At 35.7% G+C, this 12,865-nt stretch overlaps 1 protein-coding gene across 1 annotated transcript in view; it reads right to left on the reverse strand.

The window, feature by feature from the left end:
* Nucleotides 1–7,240, reverse strand: part of LOC143226854 (uncharacterized) — a 140,988-nt gene extending 133,748 nt beyond the window's left edge. Inside the window, exon 1 of the mRNA XM_076458353.1 lies at nucleotides 6,699–7,240. Within this exon, the coding sequence (XP_076314468.1) occupies nucleotides 6,699–6,833 (135 nt within the window). The 5' untranslated portion in view covers nucleotides 6,834–7,240. The remainder of the gene's footprint in view (nucleotides 1–6,698) is intronic.
* Between the last annotated feature and the right edge of the window lie 5,625 nt (nucleotides 7,241–12,865).

Genomic DNA, 12,865 nt, shown 5'->3' on the forward strand with positions numbered 1-12,865 from the left:
TGTCGGAAGAAATGCGTATTATCAACCGTATTACGGAGGAAATAAACAACACAATTTGTACTACATACTGGAGATAATTTACACATTTGCATAAAAGCTAAGGGAAAACGAACTTTACACTCTAGATAAATATTAATGAATATATTTTTTTGCATAAACTAACGTTTCGCCTTTGCGGCTTATTCAGGGTTAATATACATATTAATACATATAATATGCATTTCATTCAGAATTATCTCGTATCTAAATATTATTTCATTAATAATGCATAATACCGTGTAAAGTAACCTAAAATTTATAGTTAATATTAGGAAGCAACGAGTTTATGCGATAAACATATTTCAGAAGTCATGTTCGTAAAACATATTCACTTTCTAGATTGGTGAAGTAATACTTTAGCACAAGCCTATCTAACATCTTATACACTTGTATACACAACAGTTTTATGTAATAAATAGAAATTTTTGTCTAACTAAGGATATTATAACCAAATATTTGATGCCGTTTATTTTGAAGAAAAATTCATGAACAAGAGACAATGTTTGATTTTGTCTTAATAAAACTGCCTTACTAAGATAGGAAAATCATGGAGCAATGTAACCTAGAGGGGTAAACATCGTTTGAAATTGGTCATTTTAGCGGTAAAAAGTGAAATTATGTTTACTCCTGAAAAGAATGGACCTATTACAACACAGAAAGAATTGAGTAATTTTTATGGGTTTTGTCTAATCGTAATATATATTTGCATCTGTATATAAAGTTCCAGAAAATACAAGTTTGGTATATTTGACCCAGTGAAAGACTGATTTGTATTGCATTTCGTGTAGAGTTACACGAGGCCTATCTGCGCTAGCCGTTCCTAGTTTAGCAGTGAAAGACTAGAGGAAAGCAGCTAGGCACTACCACCGACAACTGTTGGGTCACCTTTTAATGAACGAATAGCCGTACTATAATCCTCCTACAGCTGAGGAACGAGCATGTTTGGTGGAATGAGGATTTGAACCTGCGACCTCAGACTGCGAGTCGAGCACCCTAACCACCGGCCATGCCGGATTCCCTAGTAAAGAATAATGATTTGGACTCCAACTTTCACTAAGGCAGAAATCATGTCTCCGGCGCGGTCAATGACACAGTAGCATAAAGATTTATTGACCTCTATAGAAAAAGAACACTGCGCTAGAAACTAAGACTGGTTAGCAACTGAGTAGACACAGTTAATAGTTTTCTCTACGCCGTGGTTTTGGTCAATGTTGGTGTGATCGAGAAGGGACAGGAAAAATGTCAACCTTCTCACAACCCTAACCGTAACGTTTGATCCAACGCAAAACTAACATAGCATGCTTCCATGCAGCCGTTGGCGAGATATAAAACTACATACACAAGACATCAGTACACCAGCATACTTGGTTGTAAGTTTGCATTATACTACAAGCTGTATAAATTTCAGACACTAATTTTAACACAGATACCTAGAATTTGATGTTATCTAGCTTCAGATGGCGTTGAAACAGAAACATTTTAATGGGGGAAGAGATATTTAACTCTATTATGCATTATATGTTTGTTAAGTTCATTCACGAGATGATTTCTTCACTGTTCACAAAACGTATCTGCTAACAATGGGGAGTGCATAATGATGTGGAAACTTTATTTCGATCTGTGTAAGTCTAAGTTGTGCATGAAACTGAATTTTGAAGAGTTTGTAATTTATAAAAGGATGAATTTGGTCAACTTAAAACAGGCTATCAAAGCTTATATCAAACATGGCTCCGATGCTTGATTTGTAATTCTTAATGTTTTCAGCCGAGTTGCTTACGTCGTTTTCTGCCAAACTTCTTGTATGGTTTACTTTTCCAAACTTTGGTTTTTATGTTATTTATATGGCTTATCTAGGTAAGTTTGTTTGTTTGTTTGGAACTAAACACAAAGCTAAAGTTATCTGTGCTCTGCCCACCACGGATACCGAACCCCAATTTTTAGCGGTGTAGTCCGAGACAAAACTGTGATACTAGGGGGCTCCAGGTAAGCCTCGTTTCGAAGGTGAGGAACAGGTTTCAATACAAGTATAATTGTGGTAGATTCTTGTTACTTTTCAATAATTTGGTAAAAAACTAACAAGCTGAGTTCTATTAGGATTGTTTTAATTCTCCATTAGTCAAACCATTCTGCTATTGAATTGGAAAGATAATGGAGGCTAGTAATGTGATGCTGCTAACATACACATTAAAGAGTTAATAACCAACTCACTGTGAGACACCAGCCTCAGAAGTAAAGTTGGTTGGGTGCTATCCACGTTTACTCTAGCAAAAAGTTGGAAAGCCAGTCAATGGAACTCATAAGTACAACAAATTGATTCATATTATGTAAATTGTTCTCAAAGTATGTATGTGTGGTCCGCGTGGACATTGTAGGTGGTCTAAGGACTTGTTCAAAATGCAAGTCACTGATGTGAAACTCAATAGCCGAGGTTATACGAAAGAACAGAACAGGTGGAGTAGGACCACTAAATGGCCTACAGGGTCTTTTGCCCAGTCCAAATGGTCCTAGAACGAAAACGTTTAAGAACCACTGCCTTAGGTCGTTGTGTCAAAAGTTAACGAAATGTTTTCTACGTTGAAAAAACATATTACTAGCCGTCCCTAATTTAGCAGTGCAAGACTACAAGGTAAGCAGCTAGTCATCACCACCCACCGCCAATTCTTGGGCCACTTTTTTACCAACCAATAATGGGATTGACCGTAACATTATAACTCTCCCACGACTGAAAGAGCGTGCATGTTTGGTGTGACGGGGATTCGAACCCGCGACCCTCGGATAACAAGTCGAGTGTCTTAACCACCTGGCCATGCCGGGCCATGGTCAACTAGAGCATATAGAGAAATTGACGATCAAACTAACAAGTCTGGAAACACGTTTCGAGAAATTATGCTGTGACATCAAACCCACACCTTGCATTAAGTTTTGTATCCCCGTCCATTTTACTGATAAAAAATTCAATAAAACATTATTATTACCATTTTTCTGTGATTTATTTAAAATGTAGGATCTCGATGAAAGTGGTATTTCTAGGGCTCTAGAAATAAGAAGTTTGGGAAACAATGGTTTAATAGTTAGGTTACTTTCAGGTTTATCTGTTGGCTCTCCTTCTGTACCGAACACGATAGCATTGGCTTGCTTCCAAGATCCTACAATGTAACCGGATTTAAAAGAAATTAAACAGAGCTGCTAGGTATTATTGCGTGCCCAATTTTAATGATAATGATCTGAATCTGATATTGCCATGAAGCTTTGTTTTTCATGTATTTGTTTTGTTCATGTCCGATACTGTTGTGGCCCGGCATGGCCAAACATGTTAAGGCGTGCGACTCGTAATCTGAGGGTCGCGGGTTCGCATCCCCCTCGCGCCAAACATGCTCGCCATTTCAGCCGTGAGGGGGTTATAATGTGACGGTCAATCCCACTATTCGTTGGTAAAAGAGTAGCCCAAGAGTTGGCGGTGGGTGGTGATGACTAGCTGCCTTCCCTCTAATCTTACACTGCTAAATTAGGGACGGCTAGCACAGATAGCCCTCGGGTAGCTTTCTGCGAAATTCAAAAAAAAACAAACAAACAAACCGATACTGTTATTGTTTGTAGCAGGTGATCAGTGATCGTGCTATGTTTTTCGGATGTTAACGTTGTATGTCGGCATTTTAACAGTAAATGTTATAGTTTATAGTTAATGTGAATAGTGAAGCATTATTCTAAAACACAGTTGTTAACTTTGTTGGGTAAGATGTTCATGCTTGATTCTTAACGTGTTTTAAATACGTTATTGGAAATGACCTTTGAAAGTGCCTATTTTTTTGTTGTTGCTGCTATGCACGAATGACGTGTTTTGAGTTGTTGTAGTCAGGCTATTTGTAATATATTTTTAGGTGAGTTTTAAATCTTTAGGATATATTTAAGAAGCTAGATTAAAGCAGAAACGACTCAATTTCACTTTTATTTCTAGTCGTGTTATTTCATTTAACATTTTGTTTGTAAGTGTATTTATGTAAGATTTTCGTGATTTTCTATATTTTGAATAAGTTTTATTAAATCTGTTTGTTTGTGGTTAAGCACAAAGTTACACATTGGACTACACGTGCTCTGCCCATTAAAATTATCGAAATAGGGTTTTCAGCAGTGCAAGTCCACAAATATATCGCTATAACATGGGAAACTATTAAATCTAGATGGAGTCGTCATGTGTCGTGTCTTCTGGGTCAAATGTGTTTCTGCTGAATGGTTGAGGTGATGGTATGGCAATAACTACCAATACGAGAACGATTATCAGTCCTAGAGATAATGTGTAGAGTCATAATGTATTCAGGTCAATTAGGATTTAGGTTGAGTTATAAACTACTGCAGCAAGACTAGCAGCGAAGCAAACTTGGCGCCAATATCCTTAATCTGAAACAAATTGCTCAAGAGATGCGAACAACGAACAGAATTAATATTTATCGTATAAATAGATTACATTTATGATATGTATTAAATTATTCTTACAGCTAAACATTCCCAGTAAAGTTAATCTTATTTAAATGAAATATTATACATTAGTTTGTATAACTTAAAAAACAACCCGAAAATAAAATAAATTAAACAAAAAACGCTGCACTAATTGAAAACACCCCAGGGTACAAACTATAATGTGGGACTATAAAATGTACCCTAGGTTTTGGAGGTAACTGCGGAATAAGACTCACATTGTGATGGGGACACACCGTCTATCAGTCTTAACCACACCGCAATCTGTTTATACCCTGGGATCCTTTCAATTATAGCAGCGTTTTTTGTTTAATTTATTTTTATTTAGGGTTGTGTTTTTTTAAGTTATAACAAACTAATACAGTTAGTCAGGGGTTTGGATTTGCTGTTTTTAACACATTCTTCGTTGTGATTTTGTTTACTTAACGTTAATAAAATGTATTAATTTTCACTAATATATATGTATATGCACACACACATATAAATACATACAGAGCTTAAATTTGGGCAGAATACTGGTTATTTATAACGTATATTGTTGGTTGTCTGTTGCACAAGTCTCACGTGTTCTCAAAATTTGTAGATTATTGAGAGTAAGAATCAACAATATTTGTTTTACGAAAATGCTAGCGCGTTTTCGAACATTGTTGAAACTTTGAGAAACTCGTGTGTTTATATAAAAGCAGCTATCCAAGAAATAGTAGTAGAAAATTATTGTTGGTCAGCTACAGTCAGTATTCTATAAGCCTCGGAAGCTATAATTGTGATTAACGCATATTAGTCGGAAAACTACAAAATTTGACCAGGAACGTTTATAGATTTTGAACATTACGAACCGTTCTACTTCAGTAAACCAACGTTGGACGTTATTATTTCTATGAGGATCATTAAATATCTTCATTGGTAAAAGTTAGCTTATAAAGCGGCGTTAGGCCAACCAAACGAGCTAGCTTAAGCGAGGTGTGACAGTATCGATTCAGAATTAATTTTCTCTTCGTGCAGTTGGACCGTCGATAAAAGATTCAGTTCTAGACTGTAGAGAAAACTTGGTACAGTTTGTAAAACTCTTGTATATAAACCATCATTTGTAATAACTACGAGTAATAACCGTTATTATAAGTTGTATTGTTGTTTGTGTATTAAAATATATTTGTGTTAAAAAAGAAAATTGTGTGTATCAATATTGTTGACAAATAACATTTATAGTTCAATTTACTTCTACCTTCAAATTCAAATTTCCCGATTACTTCAGAAATAAATTATAATACACAACAATATATATATATATGAATAGTTCTGTCTTGAGTATGATTTATTTCTAGAATTCACAATACAAAGCTCCAGAATAAAATGAGACAATAACTCTATAAGGGTGTCATAAAGGGCGACAGTATGACGTTATCCTCCTTGGGAATATTCTGATTTGTTACACTGATTACGGACTTAACTTTAGTAGCCATATCATGTTGTTTAAATTACAAACTTATTTGTGTTGGTTTTTTTCACTATTACATTAACAGTATAAGCCGTACACTTCCACGCCCTTCCTGCTTCGACTAAAAACCATGTGGAAAGTAAAACTTATCATGTTACCCTTATCACATTCTTCGAGTCTTATAATCTTATCTTAATCTTACCAAGTGTATGCTATCACTCCTAAAAGTCATACAATGTTAGTTTAGATTACTAGTTTTCATCTCTTTGCAACAGTTACATATATATATATATATACGACATAGTCCTAGTTTACCCTAACCACGTGCCCTTATGTTGTCGCAATCATATAGTCTTGCCTTACCATTGAAATTAATATTTTGTTCTTCATCCATTTATCCTAATACACACAGCAGCTATCAGTGTAAAATTTGAACCTGTCAGTGATAACACTGTATCTTTCGCAGGGATTACGAACAAACAATACAGAAAGCATAAAACCATATATCGAATATAGCAGCAACAACGATGCGTAATTAACGTATATATGCTTTATACACGTACATTGAAAGAAGTTTTTAAAGAACTACATAAAATACGTTCTGAGTCCTGCGTACGTTAGGGTAAACTTTTCACACTAAGTACTGACTATTCATAACCTTGACAGATTATGGGAGTTCCCCTTTAATTCGGGTTATTCGAGCTCTTACAGATTGTTGTTTTATTCCATAAAATATATGCAAACCTCTTACCTGTAATATTGCGCTCCCTTCGTCATCGATATGCCCGTTTTCGAGACAATAAATTAGATTTTCTAGAGCTTGCAACTTCGTAAATAATAAAGTTTTCGTTTCCAAAACGGTTACCATTCCATCAGCTTGTGCCATGGTGTCTACCACGTCTCTAGCCGGAAATCATGCTAAACTTCTACCCAGAGAAGGGGATAAGGATGGGGTAGGAAAATAACTGTAAGAAACTGACTCACAGTGAAGTTAATAAAGTCGAAGGTTGGCTGTGGTCACAGTCATGTGATTCTGTACTTAAACACCACTGGCGGTCGTGATCAACTAAACAACACATATCCGTATCTATAATATCTGACTAGTCAACTAGAAAGCAATACGAAAACGTACAATAAATATAGATACTTCTTTTGTTAACGATGAAAACAAATAATTGAAACAATTCTTTCATTAGTAAATATGCGAAATAATTTTTCTAGCTATTATGAAACAGGAAGAGCTCTAGTGAAATCGGTGTGGTGTGTATGTCTAATAAAACCACAGTCTCTGATCTCAAGCTATGATTACGTCAACGGGTGTGGAGTTTTGGTGAAACTAACACAGTTTTAAGGTTTAGAAAAATCACCCTGATGAAGATATCTGATGAAATAGGCCTGTAGTAAAGTACTCGTGAAACAAGCCTTGTGTATAGTTCTGGTAAAACCAGTCTGATGTGGCATTAAATGAAACCAGCTAGGCGCAGAATTCTGTTAAAATCAGCTTGATTTTAATTCTACTGAAAGCTAAACGAACTAGAATTTTGTTGATTACAGTATATAGAGAGTTTTCATGAAATCAGGTTAGAGCTAAATTCAACAGAAACCAGACTAGATCTGACCTCTGAATAAACCAGCCGAGAGGTGACTTATTAATAAACCAGCCTAGTGTTGAACTCTGGTGAAATCAGACTGGAGGTGAGTTCTGAAAAAACCAGCCCACACTTGAGTTCTGAAGAAACCAGCCGAGCGTTGAACTCTGATGAAATCAGCCTAGAACAGAGTTTTGATGATATTAACCTAAAACTGGGTTCAAGAGAAAGTAATTTAGAACTGGGTTTTTAAGAGAGTGGTCTAGAGTTGAGCTATTATAAAATAAAATTTACTTGGTTTAGATTTATCGTCAAATTGTTCCAGTTTACAGCACTATTAGTGTTCTCTTTATTTGTTTGGTATGTCACTTCCTTTTTATTTAAAATAAAATCCAGCACGCGACAAGTTACGGGGTCAGTGACTTTACCCTTTCTAAAGTTCACCTTCTTCAGTTTATCACAGTAAACTATCTCAATTAGACATTCGCTTCACTCAGACCTATTACAAATAGAAAAACATGACATATTTATAATGTATGTTTCATTGTTCGTCTAACAGTTTATTATTTGTTTAGAATTCTATATCCTTACGAAGGAAAGTTATTTGGAGTTCAAATCAATGTGAAAAATTAAAAACAAATAAACTGTTTTTAAGGTATTAAAATTTGTATTTTGTTTGAGAGTTAAATTTTGGTATCCAAAAATAACCTCTGAATTTTATCGTATCTTATACTAAGAGGACGTTATTATCATTTTGTAAATTAATAATGGCAAAGTTTGTTTGGTTTTTAATATCAGTATTTTTTGGTTGTTTTTTCTAAGTTATAAACCAATGACAAACGTTTATTTATTGAGGAATAGGTTGGCCGTTAATGTTTATTAAAAATAAACTAAAGCCATTTTCATCTCGCTTAGAAACTGTAACCTTTCTAACATAGCTTGGTTCGGTTGTTATTATATACAAAGCAATAAAAATGACGTAATTGTGGGTTGCTCATCAGGGGTAACGAAACTCAAATTTTAGCGTCTTAAGCCTGCAGAATTACAGCTGAGCCACTTGGCATGATTTGAACATAAGAAATTCCAGTAGATTAGGCTTCGTGCTTGATTTTCATATGCAAATATCGCTTTTATAATAGACCTTGAGTCGTATATATGACCTACTCTGAGAGCAATTCTTATGTCAAGCTTTTCGGTTTTACGCATTTTAAATACTACGATTTTTACGGTACAAGAACTGAGAGAACTGATATTTTACATTAACGTAAACAATGATTTTTGTTTGTAATATATTTTTCCCCTAGTTTATTTAAAATAGTCATTATGATAAAGGCTGTCTCCAAGCATTTAAATCATTTATCACTAATAGGTTTGGTCTAAAGTATTTTCGTACTATATTTGTATAATACCCGAGTAAATACTTAACTGTTTTTGCTCCAACATTAGCAATATGTATATGACTGTCACATTAGGGTTAAGCTCGCTGAAACTGCTTCGTGTTGTACTAGTCACTACTATCGCATCTATTTATTTAGAAAGGCGCTAATTAATTAACGTCACAACACTTAACTGCTTCACGCTGCTCGTGTGTGGATGTCCCTGCACAACAGCAGGTTTAGTCGAGCGCTGGTTTGAGAATATATTGTCATTCGCCAGCTTTCGGTTGTTCGTTTTATGTATGTTTCTGCTCAGTGAATGTTCAATAACAATTCGTTGGAACAATTTTCAGTAATTTATATTACAAGACACACATAAGACAAAATTGTTTAACACGTATTCGAAAAAGAGAAGCTTGAAACAACATTGCCAACTATGTCATTTTGTTTTTAATTTCGCTCAAAACTACACGAGGACTATCTTTGCTAGCCGTCCCCAATTTAGAAGTGTTAGACAAGAGGGAAGGTAGCTAGTTATCACCACCAAATCTTGGGCTACTCTTTTACTAACGAATAGTGGGATTGACAGTCATATTATAACGCCCTCACGACTGAAAGGGCGACATGTTTGGTGTGACGGGGATTCGAACCCGCGGGGATAACAAGTCGAGTGCCTTAACCACCTGGCCATGCTGGGCTCTATGCCATTTTTCCCACTTCTGTTCATTAGCATTAGCACCACACTACTCGACTTTTTTTCCTGTTTTCTAAACAATAACTCCAAGTCTGTCTAGAAATACCCAAGGGCATTAAAGGCCTTTTATGATCTAGTCAATATACCTACTTCCTCCAACTAAACCAGAGACCTTAGACGTTTCTTGATAGCCCGACAATAGTTGGAAATGTGTTCATTAGCACATTTATTGTAAGTTTGTTTTATTTTTGTTTTAAATAGTTCTCAGAAATAAGAATTAAAAATTTTAAGTACAAATGCACGTGTATAGACAGTTTGTCCCTGAAGAAATAAAGTCAGCCTTTCGAAACCACTCGGGTTATAGAGTTTCGTATATTTATCATGTAAGTCTGTAGGAGTACAAAAAAAGCCATGCTGGCTCATTAAAACTACAAGCAGGCATATACAAAATGTACAACAAAACAATGTAGAACTGTAAGCACAAGTGACTATTTTAACTACATTTGTTTGTTTGTTTTGAAGTTAAACACACAGCTACACATTGGACTATCTGTGCTCTGCTCATCATGAGTATCGAAACTCGATTTCTAGCATCGTAAGCCCGCATACGGCCCGGCATGGCCAGGTGGTTAAGGCACTTGACTCATAATCCGAGGGTCGCGGGTTAGAATCCTTGTTACACCAAACATGTTTGTCCTTTCAGCCGTGAGGGCGTTAAAATGTAATGGTCAATCCAACTGTTCGTTGAAAAAAAAAGCCAAAGAGGTGGCAGTGGGTGGTGATAACTAGTTGATTTCCTTCTAGTCTTATATTGCTAAATTAGGGACGGCTAGCGCAGATACCCCTCGTGTAGTTTTGTGCAAAATTCAATACAAACCAAACCAAGCCCGCAAACATACTACTGTGCCACTGTGGGCCAACTGCATTTTAAAACATCGTGTATTTCTATGCATTAGCACGATACAGTAGATGAGAACTGTGACGCCAAAGATACCACGTCTAGCACATATAAATGTATATGTTTGATTACTGGTGAGTTCTGACAATTCACCGTGTGATACTACCACGGGTACGCTTTGGCTGGAGGGTAATTAAAAGACCTCTCAAGGAAAAATATTCAAGAACGAGGCTATCAAACGAAAAACTATCAAGGAACGAAACGTTTGGAGCCTAAGGATCTTCATCGAAGTGGAAAACTCGCCCAACACAGCGTTTAGAACAACAATGGTCTTCGAAATCACGTCCCAATCCACCCCTTAACAATATCCTTGTCGAAGATGTTTGTTTGTTTTTGAATTTCGCACAAAGCTACTCGAGGGCTATCTGTGCTAGCCGTCCCTAATTTAGCAATGTGAGACTAGAGGGAAGGCAGCTAGTCATCACCACCTACCGCCAACTCTTGGGCTACTCTTTTACCAACGAATAGTGGGATTGACCGTCACATTATAACGCTCCCACGGCTGAAAGGGCGAGCATGTTTGGCGCGACGGGGATGCGAACCCGCAACCCTCAGATTATAAGTCGCACGCCTTAACACGCTTGGCCATGCCGGGCCCCTTGTCGAAGAAGAGAATACTATGCTTGTTTTTAGAACACTAATTTTGGGTCAAAACATTCTTCTGCCCGAAAATTCCTTGAAATGAAGCTTGGTATATCTCTTAGCAACCTGTACGAAAAATTTGAAAATGACAAAGGTTCACAAGCTTTAAACTCACCAATAAACCAAATTTTACATGCTTTCGGTAGTAAAGTGATAAAAAAAAATAAATAAATAACAGTAATTAATTCAAACCAGTTTCCAGATGCAACTTTAATGGATTTTTGTGCGTCTGGTCCATGAACCAAGCTGTGGAAATGAACATCAACAGTTTTTCTTGTTTCAGGTAATTGTTTAAAGCTACACAAAGAATATATTTTAACATTGCTTTTAATTTTGAAATGACAAACTAGAAAAAGACAGCTACTCAACTTTTAGACTACACTAATTAAAGAGTTGAATCTGGCCATAAGTTCGACGCATCCATTACTTCAGCCTATAGATCACAATTTTTTTCCGGCAACGGGATGCGAACCATAGAACTATCGGACATATAATGCAAACTTATTTTGTGAAATGCCGTTAACCTTAGCAATAAATCATAAAAACGGGTACTTTTAGAATAAATATATCAGAAAAGGATAATAAAATGTGGTCGTTAGGAAAGAAACGCAAAAAAACACATTCGTCTAAAGAAAGTATACCAGCCAAAAAAAAATCCTATCAAGATTTTGAAATAAGTAAATTTGAGCATTTAAGGACGAGTTTTTTTTAAAAGTTTCAGCTAGGTAGGTGTGTAGATCTTTAATTACAGTGTTAGGTAGTTCAAACAGTAGTATTATGTAGATTTTACTCAATAATTCGCAAGTAAAATAGCCACTTCAGCTTACAGAACAACATGAAGCTTAACTATTAAAATAACTGGCATAAAAATACATCTCATGTTAACTGTGAAGTGTTGATGATTAGGGAGAAGTTTCTAAATAAGGCTTCCATCTAGATGCTTAGATTTTGAAAGTAAATTGGGACAAAGAAACGTTTCGACCAATACATTATCTCTTCTACTTAGCAACTGACAAGCTGATGCTTTAATACCTTGTAAGGTATAGATCATTTTTTATTTTTAGTTCGTATTTATGGTAAAGCTACTAAGGCTGTTTACCGCCACCCTCGATTTTGAACAACTGATAAGATGGAAGGTTACCATTTAAGAGCAACCCACTACTTATCATCCACGCTGTCAGGTTTTGTATGTATGTGTGGGTTGGATTCTTTACAATAGGTGCCCATGATTTGTTGGCGATAACTTTCATCAATAAACAAACATCACATATTCCACCTGTTTTAAAATAATATGTATTAAAACAAGTCAAACGTATATACAAATATTCGCTACACTGTGGGTTACCACAGCTGCGTTCAGAACTTTAAATATTTGTCTCTTTTCGCCGAAGTCTACATAGCTGACAACTGACAAGAGAAATTATTTCTTTCATACTCTGTTATTACAATACAACCTGTGATAATTTCACTTAATCATCACTATGCGCTCCTTATAGCTAAATTCACAACCATGCAATCTAGAGCTATCTATCTATGTAACTAACTATATAACTTTCTACATCTTATCACATAACTTTAGCTAAATTATTTCAACTATACATTATACACGTATTTAAAGCCTTACCGAAGAGTAGAGCGTTCCACACACTTCTAAATGGT

The sequence above is a fragment of the Tachypleus tridentatus genome, chromosome 1, assembly GCF_004210375.1.
Source record: "Tachypleus tridentatus isolate NWPU-2018 chromosome 1, ASM421037v1, whole genome shotgun sequence".
Taxonomy (NCBI): Eukaryota; Metazoa; Arthropoda; class Merostomata; order Xiphosura; family Limulidae; genus Tachypleus; species Tachypleus tridentatus.